Here is a 22,087-nt window from a genome sequence, read left to right on the forward strand (position 1 = left end):
CTTAGCAAAGCCTTGCTCTCACCATAAGCTGTCCCAAGCGTCTTTCTGGGCTGAGTTCCATAAAGCGATCCCTAAAGCCTGAAGGTGGTCTCCTACCGAAGCTCCGTGGGAGGGTAGGAGGGACAGCAAGACACTGCAAAGAAAGAAAAAAACCAACCCAAAATCACACCAAAGAATAAACCCATGTAAGCATCCCGAGGAGAGGGCAGTGCCATCCCATCCGGCTAAGTGAGAGCAGCTGTTAAATCATCCGGGCACACAACCAGGAGATTTTCCAGCACACAACAGGGCTGTCGGCCATCAGAAAGCAGCACAACCAAGGTCCAAGAGCTGTGCCTTTCTAAGAAAAGGGCAGCTTGTGGCCAGGACTGGCAGAAGGATTGGGAAGGGACCAAAGGGAACCTTTGCAACTGGAACTCTCAGGCTTCCCATGGCAGCCCCGCTCACTTCCCAAAGACATTAAGCACATCCAGAGTGATTCATACATGAGGCATCTGCCCAAAGAAATGCTGTAACATATAGTCATGGTGAAGTCATATCTGTTAAGTGTTATTCTTCCTCATTCCCCCATTCTTTCAGCAGAAGTCTCCCTGCCTCTCGCCAGCACCAGAACCCATTCGCCCTACACAAGCCTAAGGATGGTAATGGCTGGGGGTTATCCAGAACTGCTCATAAAAAGCCTTTTTGTGTGAAGGGACAGGCATCCTACCCCCTGCACACAGTCACAACCACTTGATATCTCTGCTGACAAAAGCCTACAGAAGCCAGGGCAGCGACCAGGACTGCAGCTGGGTCACGCTGGCAGGCAGCTGAGGCTGCATGTGGGGATTTCTGTATCCCAGCCTAAGCCAAGAGCAGCACGTGTGGGGGATCGCTCACAGCCGTGGAATTAAGGCAGAGAACGCTCCTCAGTGTTCCTTCCTGCCTCCTTGGCATTCATTCTTCGTAGTGAAACGAGGCATCCAGCACGGTGAGTTGGGCACAGGAACTGCCCAGGCACTCACACTTGGTCTTCCACCCCTGCTGGGTCAATATAAACGTCTTCACTATGAGCCTGCTAGGGATGCTCCTGCAAAGGACAAGGACAGCTGTAATGGAGTAAAGCAGCTCTACAACAGTCAGAAAACTCTATGCCTACGATAGATCAAATAAAGGTTTCCCTCCATCCGATTCCACGTGTCCAACTAAAACAATTATACACTATCATCAACCAACCTCCTTGGGCACGAGCATTCAGGAGGCCACAGAGCATATATGGCATGTCGTGTCTCCTCCAGGTCCTGCAGGTCTCAGAGCCCAGCAAACACCCCCCTCCAGAGGAAGGTCATGGCTGTCAAGCTTAGGGGTTGGTTCAAAGCTGGGCTGAGGTCAGCAACAAGCAGCACAAGGATCTTCCATTCTAGAGGTGTTCAAGACCAGGTTGGATGGAGCTCTGGGCAACCAGGGCTAGTGCCAGACCAGGAGGTTGGTGGACCTGCCTGTGGCAGGGGGTTGGAACTTGATGATCCTTGGAGTCCCTTCCAACCCAAGCCATTCTATGATACTATGATTCCACGGGACACAGCAAACTGAACCTGGGCAGAAGACCCAACGCAAAGTTGGAGAACAAGTTGAAGTCTCTCCATTCTCTTGCATCAAGATGATGAGTTCAAAGTAGCTTTAAAATAGCGAGAACAAGACCAGGGTGCAGCAGATGGGCACAGAAATACAATAAGATCGTTTAAGAAGAAAACCTCCTTTCCTATCAAGTCCCCATACAACTGTCCTCATCACCGCGGAATTTGAGTGCCTTCCAGAAGCTTATTAATCAACGCAGAATTCATTTGTCATGTGGAGGTCGTTCACCCTCCCACAGAGTCTAATTTGGCCCAGAGAATTCCATTTATATGCTGATGTAGGGAGAAAAATATTAGGAAAAGTCTGACTTTCAAACCACGCTTGTGTGAAAGAGTCCTCCCTGTTTACCACAGCTCAGATGAGTCTGTTCCTCAAGATCACGATGAGCGTGTCCAATGAGTTTAGGCTATATGCACGTACAGCCATCCAGCTGGTGAACTAATAGATGCTGCATAAAGGAAGCCATACATTCAAGCCTTCTTTACCGCACTGAAGTTCGGTCTGGACTAACGAACAGGAAGCCAGGAAGCACTATTCCTTTTAATTAGGAATCTCATTTCGAGTGAATTATAAGTCCGGATGCTTTAACGGGCAAATGGAAGCAGCTAGCTCACCCGTGTGCACAGGGCAAATCTCTCTCTTCAGTTTCTTCCTCTTCAAAGTCCTTCCGCTGCGTTGTCCTACAGGAGATCACACAACCACTATCAAATTTAGCACCAATAGCGTAGACAGACAGAGAAGGAAAGCATCGTCCAGGACCCAACAGCTTGCACCAGGCCATAAGGATGGCATTTACAGTACAAAATGTAGAACTTGTGAAAACGAGGACAAGAGGGGAAACTGAAAGCGTTTCGGGAGGGCAAAGAGGCCTCTTGTTTTAAAAGAGGCACCTTTCAAAGCACAAGGGTGCTTTCTACAGCCCTTCCCCCAGTGTTTCCTTGCCTCAGCCACCTGAGCACACATCCAGCCTCTCTCCCCAGGGTCAGTTTGGTGAGGGTACACCCACATGCAGTCCAATGCCAAACATCAGCCGTTAACATTAAATCAGAAATGAACGTGGTAAATATGAATGATGACAGTACTAGATCAAAGCTGCTTTCAGTTTCTGGAGACAACTCAAAAGACAACCATGCTGCTTTTACCTCCGTTTATCAGATAGCAGATGTAATAACGGGACTGCTGATAAGACTCAAACGTGTACTTGGTACCCACACAGTAACCGTTGCATGGGGTGGGTATGGCAAATGTTGGTTAAAGAACATTTCTGATTAATTAAGAACCAAAGCCTACATCTCCAAGGTTCTAAAAAGCACAGTTCCGCCCTCTTGAACTTCTACAGCTTCTCAGAATTTACCCTAAATGTCTTTGTGTAGCAGCGGATTAAGACGAGATGACTCCACTCTGGAATCAGCACAAGACAAGTATGATATCCTGGGTTTCTGGAAAGAAGTTTTCCCATTTTGGAACCGATGAGTCCAACTGTCAACAGCTTCTTTCCACAGATCTGTAAACATTGGATGCCTTTCATCCAGCACAAGCTTTATCTGACCTGATGACAAGAAGGAGTTGAAAGTGGAATGGATGTGAGTCATCTTCACTAGAATCCATCAGGAAGCCACAAGAAGGACAGAGGACGGTGCAGTCCGAGGACTCAGCAGAAGACTCAGCTCAGAGAAGACTCAGCTCTTTGAACCTCACCGTAGACATCATTTTCTTAGTTTGTAGAGATGGCAGCTTCTCCCAGGTTTCACTGCAATTCCAGGTGCTTTCACTTCTGCAAAGCAAAGAGCACATTTCCCTTCCGGTACTTCAGAAAGAGAATTCACATTGTGCAGCCCAAGCCAAGCATAAGAAAATGTGATCTGAAGACTGTGCCTATGTACTGTGTGTCTGAATAGATTTTAACAGAAGCAACCACTTCTCCCCCAGCAAAGGAAAAATGGTACAACTGTGGTTCCTCATTATTGACAAATGAGGAAACAGCTCTTTCTCAGTGAAGTTGGCATGCAGCAAAACTCTAACACCACACAGAATGAGGGTGACCACTGGATTATTTTGGCAGGATTTTTTTTTAATTTCACAGCAGCTTTTTGTTTTGTAAGGTTTTACAATGCATAACACACGAGGAGTGGTGCTCCAACCTGTTGAATTGGATCACCTCCACCCTTCTTTGATTTGTATTCGATGATTGAGCTGTATGCATTTATGAGGGAGCAACGCACGGGCACACTACAGACATATAAATAACTACCAGCTGTGTTATCCAAATGCAAGACAACTTCCAAGCACATCCTGAGGCAGCAGTAGTGCCCTCAGAGTGTTTTCTTTCCTGTCAGCTGAAAGTTTAAAGTGTGTTTAAGAAGCTAAGTGGCTTTAAACGAGCATACAGTGAGGCAGCATCTCTCAAGACTAACACAACTGCATTTCTTGTAGCAGGGAAAAAGCCTATTCATATGTATATCAGGGAATCACAGGACAAGCCTCAGTACCAGCAATTTTAGCATCTTCTGCTTCAGCAATTTACAAAGCTTGCCCTGGATGAGCACTCAAAGACAAAGCAGCTTGCATCCAAACTGCATCCAGAGAGAAGGTTGGGGAAGGAGCAAATAGGTTAAAAGAAAAAAAAAAAAGCAGATTTAGAAAACTGGAAAGGTGTAAGGACACAAGTCATTCTCAGAGCTCATTTGTCACAGCTGTACAACACTATTATTTCTGTACCACATTTTTAACTGCATGGTTCTAAGACCAGACTGGTCACACCCCTCCAACTCATTTGGTTTTGTGGCGGTTGGTTTTTTGCATGTTATTCTACTAAGCACACCAGACGTACTCTCAGACATTGATTTCCTTCTGGTAGAATTTAACAGCTGCTTTAACAGCCTGTGCTACCACCACCAGCACAGACCATAGCTTGAAAAATACTATGTCAAATCTTTGACTAGTGTAATTTCACGGGGTGTACTGACCTTCAAGGGAATCACATTATTTCCCACCATTTTAAGATTTAATTCATGTGATGGGGTTACTGGCCAAGGCCACCACTGGATGGCTCAGCCAGGGGTGAAACAAGAAGTTCTGGTGAAACAAGAAGTTCTATGAGATTTGTAGGGAACACAATGGGTCAAAAGATCTCAGTTGTGTCTCACTTTATGCAGAGTTTACTCTTGCAGTTATTCCTCAAAGTAAATTGCTGTTAAGATTTTAAGTACATAAAACCGCATAGTACAAAAAATAGGAAACCACTGTTTGCAGACACAGGTGAGCAGCCTGGCACCTCACGTGCCTTTTCCTGTTTATACATCACATTAACTCTTTCGTGATGGAAAATGAAGTGAAACCGAGACTTCAGGCCTACCACCTAGAACCACAACCTTTATTTTTCATCTTCTGCCACTGTGATGCTCATGAAGTACATAACCAAGTATCCAAGTGTATGTAGATTCACGGGAGAGTAGGGCACCCTACCCTCCCAGGCAAGCCTTAAAAACACCCAACATGATAAAAACAAAAACCTCAGATTAGATTCTCCTGGCTCATACAGAAAGATAGCAAACCAAGCAAAAAGTAAACCAAGTCACGACTCCTCCACTCTTTCAGGTACTAAAAACATCCAGCTTAAATAGCTGTCATAGAGATGCACCGTTAAGTTCTTAAGCTCTTGGCTGAGCAGAGCAGAAGTGGCTGCAGCCTGGATTCTGTAGGTGTTATCTGAAAGGACAGCGAAGACACATTTCATGATTGCCACAACAGTTGCTACAAATGGTTTTGTTATTTATTTATGGTTTGAGGGTGGGTTTTTTTCAGTACAAAATATTACAAATAAGTTTGCTACATCAAGATAGGAAATAAAAAAATAAAAATCCCTGTTAAAAGCTATTTAAAATATTTATATATATAACTGCTATTTCAATCACATAATTATAAATATATTATGAACCAAATACTTGCCAAAACTATGTTCACTTTGGAAGTGCACAACACCACTACACACAGCCATAATGTATTTAAAAACCTGTTATTCATATCAAATCACTGATCCTTTAGTATCTTATAATGGCAAGATTGTATTAGTACAAAAAGATGTAACTGAATTCCACAAAGCATACGTTGCACAATATTTGCTGCCTTATCTATGTCACATCAATCTCTCTGCAAGTTTGCTAAGCACAGCACGCCTTTATTTGAAGAGGAGATCCTTATCAGTTCCAGGGTACCTTCCTCCCTAAGACACGGTTGGTGATTTTCTGAAAGACAAAAGCAAAGTGGCACAGATCAGTATTACCCCTCTAAAAATCACAAGCACAAATGCAGCGCCAATAAGAGTTCTGAACAGAATATCAGCAAGTAATACAACTCAAAGGAACAACTCTTTGCACATCTTCAGACAGCTAAAGCAGCCCTGCTGTTTCCCACTCAGCAGTATGGAAAACACAGGGTCATCCCTGTGCTGACTGCTGTGGAAGTGGTCAGAAACAAGCCTGAAGTGCTGGAAAGCACCTTGACATTAGCTGATGAACATTACACCATAGAACTTTGCCCTTTAGTGCTGCAAACACCAGAAGTTTATACCTCCTAGAACCAGTAGACACACTCAAGAAAGAAAAACCATCAGTTTATTGAAGATATCTCAATGCTCCTTGGTCATAATCACATGAGATGTTAGAGCACTCCTAGAGAAGCACTGCTAATGCTGATTGTTCTTCCCTGGCAGTACACAGCATGTATGTATAAACTATATACACAGGGTATACAGAGTATACATGCTAACACAGTATATATACAAATGTATTCATACATATAGAAAGCAAAGCCACTGACATAGGTCAGCGTGGAATCTGTCCCCAGGACCACACCATGAAGCCTTTGAGCATTCCTTTCAGCTCTCAGACCATTCTGCAATCTAATCAGCAAACTCAGCTAGCAATTAGATGCTATCTACCCTCTTTGCTCTACTTCCAGGAAGCAGCTACACGACAAAGCAGAACCCTAACATGGTGCTTCTAAGAGAGCAAATGTAGCCAAGGGGACGAAAAACAAACACTCAAAAAATACCACAGTGCAGCAACCAAGTGCAATTCAGTCTTATACCTCTAGAAACACATGCTTTTCTTTTGAGGCAGTGACACCTTGTGGTCCCTATCTTACATATACTCTAAAGGAAACGGCCCATTCACACAAAGAGGAAAAAAACTGTTTCTGCTAAAAAGAAATTCTCAATGGAGTTGAGAATGGAAAGAGATACGCTGCCTCCAGGGAGCAGTGTGTCCCACATAACAGCAGTTGTTGCTCACACTGGAAACACAAAGCTTTGTTTTCTCCTTGAGCAATTGCTGTGCATGTTTCCCTTTCAAAGTATCAACAGGTTTAACTGTACCTCTAAATACTGGTGTGAGGATTTCATTGGCATGTGATTCTTTAGCAAATATTTGTCCACATCCATACAGATGAGTGTGTGTAGATGTTTAATTCACCTCTTCCTCTCCCAAATGTTACACATCCTTAACCTGTGAGCTCTGGATGACCTGCAGAAACAGCATGCACCTGGTACTGCTAGCTAATCCCATCCTCAGAGCCAGCTAGACTGCAATCCATGGGGTGCACACCTGGCTTTACTTCTTACATGCCTGCTCTTTTATCATCAGTGACAATGCCCCTGAACCACATTATATCATGGCCATTATGTAATGAATGTAGGATGTATGAACACGTCATCATAGTAGCAAAGAGTGCAGCCACAGGTGCTGGGAGGAAAGAGTAAGCACTCAGTAACTGAGCAAAAACTTGTGCAACAGTCTAAGACAGCCCCATGTTCCCAGCTGTTTTGTTCCTGCTCCCTACATTAATATTTATGGTTAACCTCCTGAGCTGCACCCAGACCTGGAGTGGCTGTGGCATGAATACATCGTTCCCCAATCAAGCCATCCAGTGCTTGTCCATCAAAACCCAAGGACAGAAGGACAACAGTATCCTTAGGGACAGGCTACACCACTGAGCACTGACCTGGGAGTCACCAATACCATCCCTCTTCCAATCAACACCACACTTGTACACAAAACTTATTATATGATTTCGTGCCTTCTTCCAGCTACATAGTTGAGTCAACAACTGCCTGCACTCATTAGCCTTCAGGCCATAGCATACTGGGATCTGAGATTCTCAGACTAGGGGAAAAAATATGTTCTGAGCATGCCCTGAAAAAATATAGCATGAAATTGAGGTAATTCTAGTTGTAAGAACTCACAGCCCAATTAGGAAGGTACCCCAGATAACACATCTCATTACAAGCTCTTGCTTTTAAAAACCCAGTTACTGCAGTTCCTAACAAATAACTTATTCCAGCTCTGGTAGGACTACTCAGCCAAGGAACAGTTGCAGTGCTAAGAACTGAAGGGTAAGCTGAAGATCCAGAAGAAAAAGAAACGAGTTCTCAAATTGAATGCATGTCCTTAAACAAGTGAAGTCTATAATGCAGTTTATTGCCTGCTTCCTGAGCTTTGCAGAAGGCTATTTTTTTATGGTATATGTTAGCAAGATGTCAGGTTTGAGCTTCAGTGCTTTCAACACTGTGTTTCTCATCTTTCAGATTTTATTGTCTTGAGAGAAAACAAAGCATGTGAATGCCTAAAGCTGCTCAAAAATCAAAACACCGGTCAGCCAGAGATGCATTTCACAAAAGGGACTAATGGACCTCTTCTGTTTTATCAGGATATTTATCACATCGTTCACTGTGTGTAATTCCATATTTCTGTGCAACAAATCAGATAATAAAGTGCACATATGGGAGGTGATAGGGACAGAAGTTTCTTCCTTCCTTCTCATTGTGGTTAATCCAGGACAGTCTTTCTGCCACGAATAAAACCTGAGCTTAACAGACAGACACAAAGCACTTCTTAAACAACTTGGACAGCCAAGGAGGAAGTGTTAACAGCAGCTGTTGGCTGGAACAGAAGCAGCTCCCAGCAGGGAAGTCACCACTATGGCAGAACAAAACAGGATTCAGCAAAGCCCTACAGCAACCCAGCAAAATCAGCCCCACTGATTCCTTCTCACCAAAATCCTGGAGCCCTCACCTCACTTCTGGGCTGTTGTTGGCTGTATGGTGAGATTCTAGCACAGGAAAACGACCTGCTGGTTGAGTGTTTGTGGTTGAAAGGCAGTCACACCCACACTGAGATAACAGCTTCTTCCGCAGCTTGCCAGCCACAGCTTATCCAAGGCCCATCAGTGCCAGCACAGCAGCACTAAGCTATCAGCCAAACAAATGCTTCATGGTGAAATCCACAGCTCCCAGAGCTAACAAATCACCATCAGGACTGCCAATTCTTCACTGGAGACAAATTAAGAATGACAGCTCCAGGCTGTATTAAGCATGGCTGCAAAGTTCACTATGAATACTGCAGGCTAAAGCCATCTACAGCAAGAGTGCCCACGAGTTAAACAGCAGCCTTCAACTCAAAGAGCTCTCTATGGAATACCATTAAATATGCTCCACAGCCTCCCTTGTTCTGCCATCACAACACTGCACATGGCCTCTTCTGTGTGCCTCCTACTTGGGACCATGCTTCCTTGTTATTTTTCCCTACACACATGTAGGAGTGTGCAAATACCATGATATTGCTATAATGCTGATCACCTCAAGGCAAAAAAAAAGTATTCTAACATGTTTGAATATGAATGCCTGACCAGAATACCTACCATTTTGTACAGCTGTGCTTTCAGGCGGTATGAGTTGTACTCTGATTTTCTTTTTTCTTCCTCTCGCTTCTTCTGCACCTCTGGCAGCTGCTCATAGATCCTTGGTGTAAATACAAACAGACAGAAACAGTGACTTGGAAGGAAGGAAATTACTGATAGAAAAAACACCTTCCTCCTTTTTTCCTTCACATTCTGTTAAAGGCTACTGGTCAGCCACATCAAAGGAAAACTTATTTGGGGGGTTTACCAGTGTCACACATATGGAAAATGTGGAATATACAGCAGTTGGGATACCAGAAATTCCACTATCATCCCTCTCTTACAAGTAGCACCCTCCTAAAAGCAGTATTTATAACACTGGAATGACCATACAGCTGATCTGATCACTCAGCTGCAAAAGGTAGTTTTAATATCAGTGCAGAATAGCCTCATTGCTGTGAGGGTATACAGACTGAGTAGCACACTTATCCATTAATAGCAACATCTCTGTGACAAGTGTAACTTGAATTAAGTTGTTAGGGCATCTTATCTGCCTTGTCTAAGTCAATGCTTTATCTTCTTCCCTGCTGAACTACTCCCACAGCAGAGACAAACACCAAGGGATGCTCTGGAATCAAAATAAAGGTGGCTGGTGCTCATAGCAGAGTCAGAGTGCTACTCTAGGCTGTTTTCACATGCTGCCACCTAAAGGAGGGACCTGAGAGCTATAATGGAATTGCAGTGCTGACATTGCCTCCCTAAAATCTTCCTTTAAGATCACAGGGCTCAATTCATGACAGTGGTTGCCAAGGACCAAAAAGCTTCAAAAAAAAGATTACAGTCTATTGGAGGTGGATCTGAACCACGTTCAAATATTCCAGTCTCATTATTCTTAAAGATAGATACTCCAACACTCCCCTTACAGAATAATGACTTGATAATCAGCCAATAGGAGAAGGAAAAAGAAAGACCTTGTTACAGTACTTCTAAGGTATCCACTGAGAGCCTGCTTCATTCTTACGTCAATATGCTAACAACTTTCCATAATTACTGCTCACTTTGAATATTTTAAACACATCTGTGCCTTCAACTCTTATTATCTGAAAGTGCCTTCACACATTCCATTTTGAGCACTGCAAATGAAATGAGCCCACCATCCAGGAGAGAGGAGGGGTATCTTTGACAGCTGTGTTGGTCCCAACTCCAGCAGAAAAATATGTAGTTTTTCAGACTGGCACGAACAGTGATGGAGGCAAACGTGTCAGTTGGCACTGAGCAGCTATTTAGGCAGTATGACTTGAGTGTCACTTCCATGTTTCAGAGGACAGAATAGAAGCTAGCAGGAAAACAAACTAAAAGGAAGGTGTCAGACAACACAACTAAATATGCAGAATCGAGAAAGCGAGGAATCAAATCCAAATATTGATCAGAAAACATGAAGTAAATCCCATTTGGATGCTTATTTTCCATCTCTGACATCTTTCTGTAGGGCAGCAGAGGGTGACAGGTCTATGTAAGTGCTACTGGAGGGGGGAATGGGTATTTGGAGTTTTACTTTACTAATATATCACCCTTCTCTAAAAGCTTTCACCATCCCAGGACTCCCCTCAGTGAAAGATCAAGGTTCACCACTCACTGATTCATCCCACCATAAAGATATTTAAAGCAAGAAGCAGACAAGTTGGCATTATGGGTCAATTCATTGAAAATTGTTTTCTTTAGCTCTAGCTAATTTACCATGAGAAATTCCATTTATACCCATGCAGAGAAAAAGCAAAAGCTTCTGTACTCATTACAGGTAGGGATTTCAGAAGAATGGTACGGAATAAATTACTTCTCAGATCCAACTGAGAGCTGGAGTATGACAGCAGTAAGAACAAAAAAAAAGCCACCAAGTGTGACTGCCTGAATCAGTCTCCATAGAAATCCTGCTGATTTGGGGTATTATGAAATCAGACTTCCTGAAAACAGTTGAGTTCAGACACATCGACCACAAGGTCCAAGTGACCTGAATCCAAACCCTTCCATTTCAACTAAAACATGGAGGTGTGCTCCTGAGGGAGCTGGCATATTTACCACTTCTGTCACCTCTCCAACAATGCTCTAAAAATACTGTTAAATGTCAAAGGCTATTCAAATAAAACACCTTTTTTTCTCCTAGCACATACAAAACAGGGCTTATTTTATGTATTGTGTATTCCAATGGACAGTTTGTAGAATCACTGTGTCTTTTAGGTTGGAAAGGACCTCTGGAGGTCATTTAGTCCAATCTCCTGCTCAAAACAGGACTAACTTCAAGTCTAGATTGAGTTGCTCAGGCCTCATCCTGTCAACCTCTATTTCCAAGGACTGAGATTTTCCCACTTCTGTGGATCCCTGGGTCCAGCATTTCACCACCCTGGGAGAAACTTATTTCCTCATCTCTCTCCTTAACCAAACACACTACTACTGCTGCTTATCCCATCACCACATTTAAAACTACACACTCCAGTGGCCAGCACCCTACATTTCATCTCCTTTTGGGATCCAGTACTTGGAAAGTTGTAGTGTTTGGACCACAGACTGCAACAGAATACTCAGGTTATTAAAAAAAAAATATTTCAAAGAAGTTTAACTTCTAGGGTTTTATTAATAGTTGTTTTCTGACTCTGATAAAGTGCCTATTTCTTGCACTGTAAAAGCTGAGTTACTCCCCAGCTGTCCCCCCACCCTCTTTTCTTCCCCAGATGCAATTCATCCTTCTTTCCTACTCATTTACTCAACCTTACCGTTTAGATCTTTGAACCATTTCACTCTTTGGAATTGCTCTTCTCTTTTCTTTAATCAGATGACCTAAATGGATAAGAAAACAGTGGGCAAATCTGCTTACCACAAAGAATACTGCTGCATCAACCTCATTCTTTTATGGACTTCTGGATTTTTATAGACAGCATAAACGTAACACTGTTATTAAAAATACACACATCCCTTAGAATGGGGAAATAAATTAATTCCTATAGAACAGCAGGAGAAGAAACACAGAGGTACCTCTGCCAGGCAGCACGTGACTCGCATTCCTGTAACCCTTCCTTTTCTCTGGAGGATTAAAAAGCTCTTCTTGTTCAGACTGCAGTGCACTCTGTATTCTTCTCTCCTCCATTACAAGCTTCAGGTGCTTCACACGCTCCCCAGAGCGGGAGATGAAATCAGGGCGATGCACTGCAAGAGCCTCCTAAGATGGGATGACAAAACAAAATCTGAAGTGGCCAGACAGACTCCCTACAATTGGAATAATCACAACAGGAGAACAGGAATACATGCAAACGAATTCAGAGGAAGCTCAGAAGTGCACCTAAATAGAAACTACCAATTTAATTTCACTTGTTATGGATAATTGTTACAAAAATATTTATGTACACTAAATATCTGTGGACAAATACAGATGTATAGTGGTGACATTTGATTTGATCTACAGTGTACACCATATATGTACATAGATAATATCATGCATACACTGCTCGCACTGCATGAGTTAAAGCCCATTTTAACCACACACTATGTACATCATACTATTATTTCTGCATGGAAGCAAGAATGACTTGACATTACTTCTCCTACACTCCCCTCCACATAGCTCAATTCACACAGATCATTATACTGTGCAAAGCCAGATTGCCACAAGCAAACGAGGCTGACGACCTCTCTTTGGTTGGGTTCTAGTAAATACAAAGTAGTCAGGAAAAAGAAGAAAGAAGAGGAATAAGAAGTGCTTCCACGAGATTCAGCATTAGTGCTGAAGCCACAGAGATCCCAGCATGCCTTTACCTGCAACGTAAGCTTCACAGTTGGCCGGGTGGGTCTGGTCTCAGCATCTCTTTCTGGAACTGCAGACTGAGTCACTTTGCTGTACTGCTGCTCTTGAAAGTTCTTCTCTCTCAGAGGCTCTCTCCAGGGCTTTGTGGTGGTGAAGGGCTCAAACCAAGATGAACCAGGACCAGGGATGGAATTGGAACGGTTTTCTTTCCTAGATTCAAACTTCAAATCCTCTGCTTGGACAAACCATGAAATCCCTGTTGAAGAGACCACAGAAGACAATGAAGATATGCAAACAATACATATGCCCCTTTTCCATCCTCATCTATAGCCCTTCATGCCCAAGATCTCAGCTAGCACAGTCCATGCCTAACACTGCAATAAATACTCACTTCAGTTATTACACTGATTTCAGTGTGACTTGGTGTCAGACACCTTTGGTGGTTCCAAAGAATTCCTCTGCTAAGTGTCAGTTAGTCAGCAAGCCTCTGTGAAATAACCCTTTAGGAAACGCACAAAATAGCTTCCTATATGCATACTCCTCTCTTTTTAAAAGGCATAGTTTACTTATCTGCAACTACATGTTTTTAAGGAGCCTATGTGCTGTCCTAAACCTTATGGCTTTTTATAGATATTTCTGAAGAGCAAATAGTGTACATCTTGTAAATGTTAAGTATGTATACAAGAATTCAGTTGCTCACAGTTAACATATATAATGGGATTATAATACATCAGCTAGTACCCTGAGTAGATATTCTAAATTAAACCAGTATGACAGAGAATCATTTGTCCCTACAACAGTGATGATGACTAAGGAAAATATTTTTAAACATTTCATCATGGCACTGTGAAGACTGACAGGAAATATTAAAAAACAAGAAACTGCTCCATCAGCCCAAAAAAACCCCACATTTCTAGTTGGAAGAGGGACACACGTCCAGTTGAAGCACTACATACAAATTACAGCATCTAGTTACTCAGATCTTAACAGAACCTTCTATGCTTTGAAAATCAAAACTAAGCATCTCCATAATTCCTATCTTATTCATCTTTCCTTGCCTTCTTCACTGCTTTTTTGTCACCTTTATTGGTGATGTTACTTCTAACAGCTTGGTTGAAAATGGCATCATAATAGACTGTCAGAAAGTTCGCTTGGCATAGCGAACTTCTCTGTTTAAAATCCACTCATTAAAAACAGAATAAAAACTGACAGAGACTAATTTGTGCTCTAGCTAATCCTCCTCACACATCTTGAGGACTGCTGTTAAGACGTAGAGCTTTTCTACTCTGTAGAAAGTATATTTTTGACTGACCTTGTGGTAAATGCAGTCTGCTCCTTTTTGTCCTTTTCTCCATGAAAAAATTGCCTGGCTGTCCCTTCTGCTTACCCTTGCTTCCTGCTGCCTGGTGATCTGTGACCATACCATCTGACTCTCCAAAAATACCATCGACACGATGCCAGGGATCCCGCGGCCGTTGATTTGGCTGGATAGATCTTGGGGTAGGAAAAGTCACACCAACATCTCGAGTGTTTTTCTTAGTTGCACCATTCACAATCTCCAAGTCTCCTGCAGTTCAAAATGAAGCAGTAAGTAACCTTGGACCAAGGTTAACAGTATGAGTTTAAATAGGGCCTAGTGTCAGGTCCTGCATTTTGGTTACAACAACCCCAGGCAATCCTACAGGCTTGGGGAGGAGTGGCTGGTAAGCTGACTGATGGAAAGGGACCTTGGTGTACTGATGGAGACAGTCGGCTGAACATGAGCCAGCAGTGTGCCCAGGTGGCCAAGAAGGCCAATGGCATCCTGGCTTGGATCAGGAATGGTGTGGTGAGCAGGTCTAGGGAAGTCATCCTGCCCCTGTACTCAGCATTGGTGAGGCCTCACCTCAAGTACTGTGTTCAGTTTTGGGCACCTCAGTACAGAAAGGACGTTGAGGTGCTGGAACAGGTCCAAAGAAGGGCAACAAGGCTTGTGAAGGGCCTGAAGAATATGTCCTATGAGGAGAGACTGAAGGAACTGGGGCTGTTTAGTCTGGGGAAGAGGAGGCTGAGGGGAGACCTTACTGCTCTCTTCCAGTATCTGAAAGGTGCTTACAGTGAGAGGGGGGTTGGTCTCTTCTCACTGGTGACAGGATGAGGGGAAATGGCCTTAAGTTGCACCAGGGTAAGTTTAGGTTGGATATCAGGAGATATATAAATATATATAGGGGTGCTGGGGACCTCAGCAGAGATCTGAAAAACCAACTTCCAACCTATTGCTGAAAGACACAGCAGCAGGAATAAATACAGCTTTACGTTCAGGCCAAGAGAACTGCAGCTTTTACTGGACTTGAATGAAAACTGCACCAGATCAAGATGAGCTTGTATTTTAAATAGGATATAACATCCAAAATAATACTAAGAGGAATATGAAATGCTGCAGTTGTGAGCCTTCTGAAATAGCATATGCCCACAAAATACATTCTGTGAGCAACAGATGTCTTGCAGAGAAAACAATATAAAAAAAAATACAGTTATTCCACCTTTACAATTTAAATGGATAAGTTTAGGTTAACAAAGCATACTAAGTGAAAGAGAAAGCTGGCTACTAGTGAAGCAGGCCAAGAAAGGGCTCGTTTTAATTAGAACATAACATCTTTCTCTAAAGTATTTGAAGTGAATTTGAAGAATGCTGCATGCTCATCCCCACCACAGGAAACCTACACCAGATGTTGGCAAATGGTTTCCAAAGAGACAAAAAGAAGCCAACGCACAGACTGTGAGTTTGGAACCCAACAACTCACCTGCTTGGATACCTTTGTTTAACATCCGTGCACGTCGCTTGTTACTGAGAGCTGAGCTTGGTCCCCAGGAACCACTGCTTGTCAAAGCCGGATCCAATGCCTTCTAGAGGGGAAGGAAGAACAAACATGCAAGAGAGCAAACTCCTGAAAACATAACTGAAATGACCAGAACGTGGGGTTTAAACAACAAGAAAGTTAGTCATCACTCTTTATTTGCCGTAGCACATAACAGTCAGCCTTCATTTCATCCTCATGCACCAATATACTTCCAGTATCCTGTTCCAGTAAGAAGAGTGCACAGTCCCTGTAGGCAAGAGCTTGCTTGTGATCACACTCTGTACAGGGCTGGGCATCCTCCAGTTCTCTCATCCAAAGCTCAAGGATAAGTGTGGCATATGAAGACAACCCCTTTGCTACAGCAAGATCTATTGGCTGCACTTTCAGGACAGATCACAAAGTGCAAAGTATTTCTGCTGGGGGAAGAGGGAGGAAAAACCATCTGAACTGAATCTTATATTCCCACTCTCCCAAACCAAAAGCCTTTAAAGGTTGTGGGACTGCTGCAGGGACAAGCTGTCTTGGAAAAGTAACACGTTGCTTTGCAAATTCACCGTGAACTCCAGTTCTGCAACACTGGAGTGAAAGAGCCAAATCCTTTTGAAGCACAAAAAGTTCTCTCACCCTTATAATCCTCAGTACACCCTATTCTCCAGGCAGAGAAAACTGAGCCCAAGAAAAACAAGAGGCAAGGGGCTCACTGTAAGAGCAACATTTAGGCAAAATGCTAGGTTCATGTCTTCAACATTCACACAAACAGGAGTTCCAGGAGCTTTAAGAGGAAGTTTTTCCACTTAGAGGGTGGTGACGCACTGAACAGGTTGCCCAAGGAGGTTGTGGATGCCCCATCCCTGGAGGCATTCAAGGCCAGGCTGGATGTGGCTCTGGGCAGCCTGGTTTGGTGGTTGGGTTGGCGACCCTGCACATAGCAGAGGGGTTGGAACCAGATGATCATTGTGGTCCTTTTCAACCCAGGCCATTCTATGATTCCAGCCATGAAGACAGTAAGAAGCAGGATTTTGTTGTAATAAATAACTTCCACTTTATGACACTGTAATTTTACAGACATTTCAAATGGATTGCACTCTGCAATGTAATGCATCTGGTCTACGAGCTTCTTCATTTATATGAAGCACAGAGAACGTTAATGCTTTATTAACAGCAATTAACTGATAGAGTTTCCCCAGGCTTCAAGCCCAGCGGTGCGGCACAGACCAAATCCCTGCAACTCTGCTGAATTTCATTTTTAATTATGAAACAGATTTCCCTATTTTTTTTTTTTTGCTTGCTCCTAGCAATTAGTATCCTATTAGTAACTCATAGCGCCAGCCACAATGGAAATGAACAGAGGCTTTTTAATTACCTTTTTATTGATCCTCTGCTATCACCACTTCAATGCAACACGCAGTTTCAACGTTTAAAGGAGGTAATTTTTACTCTCACACACACTGACAAGAGCTGTTTTCTGGTTTCATAAAACTATTAGAGCTCTGATAGAGCACACCAGACAGACGTAGGAGATATGCATCTCCTCTCAGAGAACAGCTTTCAATGTGCACTCAAAAGGGGAAGACACTATAAAGTTAAAAATGAGATAACCCATTTACATGCACATGCATATCAGCCTGCAGGAATAAATATAAGCAGCAATTTGGTACTGAATACTGACGTGCATGTTGCTATTTGGGCTAGAAAACTCAGTGCAGTGCTTTCAAAGCCCTTCAGCAGTTATATAGCACAACCTTTAGCTTTGTACCTGCTACCAGATGGCAGCTCGAAGACTGCTTTAGAAATAAACAGAAACTGGAAGAGAGAAAAACCTTCTGGGATGGGTTCAGCATCTATAAATAAAAAAAAGCTGCAGTCGAGTTTGCCAGAAGCAGAACTGACAATAGGCTCCCAAAAAACCTGAGCACTTGTCTGAAAGATTTGTACAGTAGTGACTCTGGGAATAGGGCTTCTGCTATAAATAACTTATCTGAACCACAGATACGTGAAACTAAAAATTACCTTGATTTCTGCAGTGTATCACTGAATCTACCTACACTTGGATGTTAAAACAAAGCTTGTGTTTTGCCACTGATTTTGTCTCATCCTTACTTGACGTGGGTCACATCTCTTTATACACCACATCATCAGATCACGGAATCATAGAATGGCCTGGGTTGGAAAGGACCACAATCATCATCTGGTTCCAACCCCCTGCTATGTACAGGGTCACCAACCACCAGACCAGGCTGCCCAGAGCCATATCCAGCCTGGTCATGAACGACTCCAGGCATGATAGAAGATACTGCTTTCTAAAAGCCATATGGGCTCAATGCAACCTCAAGGACTGGGAACAGTGAGCTTTAATTCTCATTTAAGAATGACTGGAACCTGTTATCTCATGGGTGATTTTAGCAGCCAAAGGCTAGAGGCTGCTTTTAAGGTCCAAACAGACACTGAATGATTAGCCTTAACACGCACAATGGAATAAAATCATCTTTGAAACAATTCTTAGCCTTGAAAAATCCTGTTTTCCCTCAGATTCAATAACTTCACACGAGTTTTAGCTGTTAGTATATAGAAATACTAACTTCTCTCAGTGAAATCCATTACTAACAATGGCACCATCATTTTCTTCTGCCAAAATGAGAAGAAAGCTATTTCCTACTTTCAGCATTAACACCCTTCACAGAACACCAACATTTATTTCTTACTACAATCACTAAATCCATACCAAGGGAGCATATAAACAGGAGGGGGGACAGCTGCTTACAAGGGTGGATAGTGATAGGACAAGGGGGAATGGTTTTAAACTGAGACAGGGGAGGTTTAGGTTGGATATTAGGAGGAAGTTTTTCACTCAGAGGGTGATGACACACTGGAACAGGTTGCCCAAGGAGGTTGTGGATGCCCCACTCCTGGAGGCATTCAAGGCCAGGCTGGATGTGGCTCTGGGCAGCCTGGGCTGGTGGTTGGTGACCCTGCACATAGCAGGGGATTGAAACCAGATGATTATTGTGGTCCTTTTCAACCCAGGCCATTCTATGATTTTATGAAGGCTCCCTTTCAGGAGAATAATAATCATTTCCTCTAAGAGGCCATGGAAAAACCCAACCAAAGTCTTCATCCCTCAGCTCTGAAATAATTTTATGGCAGAGCTTTTGTCTAGAATGCTCAGCTCAGGGCAAAGGCTTTCTTTTGATGTGCCTAAACTGCCAAATGTTTTAGTGGGAAATATTGGTGATAGGTGGACGGTTGGACTGGATGACCTTAGAGGTCTTTTCTAACCTTGGTGATTCTATGATTCTACCATACAAACAACATTTTATGGGAAATTTTAAGTGATTCTCTAAACAACAAACCTTATTACTGTAAATTTACAGTTTAAGAGCAGTTGTGAAGATGTGTCAAAGCTGTCTTTTAGTACACATACCTGGGTCTCTTTCTGTTTCCTGTGTCTCTCAGAAGCAACCTTTGGATGTTCTACATCCCTCACTCCGCTGCTTTCCTCGTCCCACTTTTCAGAGCGGCTTTTCTGCTGGTGGATGGTATGATAAAGCTGGGAAAGTCTTGGTGACACCTGCACCCTTCTGTGTCCAAAAGCCCTGACCAGTCTGGCAGTGTCGATGGTGGAAACAGAACTGCTCACCTCAGTCTGAGTCGTAGTTTCTATGTCTGTTTGTGTTACCGCATCTGATTCTGAGATGGTGGAACTGATTGTGGTGCAGAGATCTTTACTAAGCCTTGTCTCTGAGCAAGTGTCACTACAAGTGTCCAAATACTGCCGGTGCTCTGAAATTTCATTTGTGTGGCAGGTAACTTTCTCTCCTGACCTATCTTTCCTAAGCTCAACAAAGCTTCTTTCGCGACAGTTGATACGTGGTCTCTCTTTAACACGTGCTGCATGAGGCCCCAAGGTACTTTCAGCCATGCTCTTCTCCGGCAGTCTTATTTTCTCCTGCTCTTTCACCTCACTTGTGTTTTCAGAAGCACTCCTTTCTGATTTTGCTGGTATCAGTGTATACCTAATGGGGTTCTGAAGGACCCTGGCCAATCGATCGAGGCGTTCAACAAGGGTCAGCTCACCGTTACGCCGAAAATGATGCTGCTGGTACCTCTTCTGGCGCTCCAAAAACTTAACCCAGAGTTCATCTAAGCTACCAGCAGAGTGGGTTCTCTGTCTCAGAGGCAGGTCTTTAACCACATTCTCACGAAGGTTGCTCATTTGGCTACAAGCTGCCATTTGGTCTGCTTCTCTTCTGCCCCGCTGAAGCAACTCCTCTCCTGGGGTTTCATTATTCAAAGATGTATCAACGTTTAGATCCTCATTCTTGCTATAATCTGCCTCTGCAGTGAGCGGGAAGAACTCACGTTCGCCATCTTTCTTATGGTGGGCAGAGAAAACACGTCTATGTCGATGTGCCTTCTTCCGATTCTGAATGACAGTGCTGGAGGAAATTCCAGTGTGTCCCACACCAGAAGAGTCCTCTGAGAGCTCACTGTTGGACAAGAGGTAGTTCTCACACGTGGGCACTGGATGATGGAGGTAGAACTGTGCGGACTTGAAGACTGAGTGAGTGGCGTTCACCGACTTTAAACGATGACTGCCTTCAAGAAGAGAAGAAAACCCTTTAATATTGGTCCTCTACAGGGAAACAAGAAGCAAACAGCAATTCTTAAACAGGGTCATTTTCACCCTAACACTCCCATTCTCAAAACTAACTACTCTATCATTTGCTATAAGGAATCCAAGAGAATACTGAATGTATTCATCCAGATCAAAATTTGGCCAGAGTCATTATTTATATTCATGGAAATTCAAGAAAGGCAACCACGACTCAGCGTGCCTTTCACATAAATGCCCAGGATGTACAAGTGTTGCCAAAGGCTACGCTTAAGCATTATTTCTTAAGTAATTCAGAGAAACACAACATATGAGAAAACCAATACCACCTCCTCTACAGCTCTGGAAGGATACCAAGAAGGATACCTTCTCTGATAGGATACCAAGACCTAGCTCTGCTTTGCTTTCAAGCTCAGTTAACACGTTATACCTCCAAGTAGTGGTGAATTCCCTCCCCAGAATATGCTGCTACCTGAAATTATAGAGGACTACATGCAGAAATCTAATAATAAATCCATTTTAAAAGATATACATTAGGCATGCATGCAGTACATACTAGCAGAAAAGTACTCCAAGCCAATTTTAAAGCCATTTGCTATAAACTGTAAAAGCCATGATATTTTAATAAAAGAAAAAATGCTTCATGTTATGTCCTTAGTACAATGGACTGAGTTGTATAATGATCCAAAAGGAAAGTAGGAACAATAGTTGCTAGTGCCAGAATAACTTCTCAAGTCCCTCTGCTTCCTGCAATGTTATTTCATGCCATTTTAGCCATGCACACAGTTTAAAGGTGCATTATGAAGTACTAATAGCTTTAATTTAAATTTAAAAGTTAATACAAAATGGAATAGTCCATTTACTAATGGCAACGCCAGTGATTAGATAATAGTGAGCTGTCAGTAAATGCATGTCAAGCTCCATTACTGGCATAAATCTCACCCAAATTACTTTTTCCCCTCACTGCCATTTCTACCTCCCCCCCTCCTATCCCCAAACGTTTGGTTGTTGTTTTCAGCAGTCTTTTCTTGTTTTACTCCTCCTGCAATTGTAGCAAAAACACTGAACTGGAACCCAGGTCTTTTATTTTAAGCAAGCTTTGCCACTGAGTCAGTAAGTGTCCCACAGCTGAGCTTCTCCCTGTCCCTCTGAGAAACACCACCAACGCCTTACTGAGAGTCACAGGCTCTGGTTTTACAAAACCCCAATTCTATGTGGACAATAGCATGGCCAGACCCAATCTCATTAACTTTGAAATTAGAGGAATTTATCTTTGCATACAAAGTCAACTTTCATATGCCCAAGCAGGAACATTTATCCACATCCTCTTGACTGTTAGATCTGGGAATATGATGCAGATTTTTCTGCTATTTCCGTAGTCTTAACAACAAAATAGAAGGAATGCAAACATCCAAAAAATAAAACTAAGTTCATACAGAGAAACGTTTTTAAAAAACAAACACATAACTTGCATAAATTTAAGCTCTAGACAAGCACTGTGGGTAGAGGTAATCTTTTATTAGACCTGCTAAAAATATAGTTGAAAGAGTC

General features: G+C 42.9%; 1 protein-coding gene across 17 annotated transcripts in view; it reads right to left on the reverse strand.

Annotated features, from left to right (window-relative positions):
* Positions 1-4,961: 4,961 nt before the first annotated feature.
* Positions 4,962-22,087, reverse strand: part of ALMS1 (ALMS1, centrosome and basal body associated protein) — a 52,148-nt gene continuing 35,022 nt past the window's right edge. For 9 of the 17 annotated variants that reach the window (XM_040700107.2, XM_040700106.2, XM_025149803.3 and 6 more), the window contains 8 exons: positions 19,346-20,520; positions 15,868-15,970; positions 14,397-14,651; positions 13,096-13,340; positions 12,319-12,502; positions 12,060-12,123; positions 9,313-9,412; positions 4,962-5,861 (listed from right to left, as the gene is read on the reverse strand). In XM_040700107.2, the coding sequence (XP_040556041.1) occupies positions 5,817-5,861; positions 9,313-9,412; positions 12,060-12,123; positions 12,319-12,502; positions 13,096-13,340; positions 14,397-14,651; positions 15,868-15,970; positions 19,346-20,520 (2,171 nt within the window). In that variant the 3' untranslated portion in view covers positions 4,962-5,816. Of the gene's footprint in view, positions 5,862-9,312; positions 9,413-12,059; positions 12,124-12,318; positions 12,503-13,095; positions 13,341-14,396; positions 14,652-15,867; positions 15,971-17,680; positions 17,766-19,345; positions 20,521-22,087 lie in introns of those variants that run through there. The other 8 variants (XM_040700105.2, XM_040700101.2, XM_015286053.4 and 5 more) reach the window with 5 other exon arrangements.

Source organism: Gallus gallus, chromosome 4, assembly GCF_016699485.2.
Source record: "Gallus gallus isolate bGalGal1 chromosome 4, bGalGal1.mat.broiler.GRCg7b, whole genome shotgun sequence".
Classification (NCBI taxonomy): domain Eukaryota; kingdom Metazoa; phylum Chordata; class Aves; order Galliformes; family Phasianidae; genus Gallus; species Gallus gallus.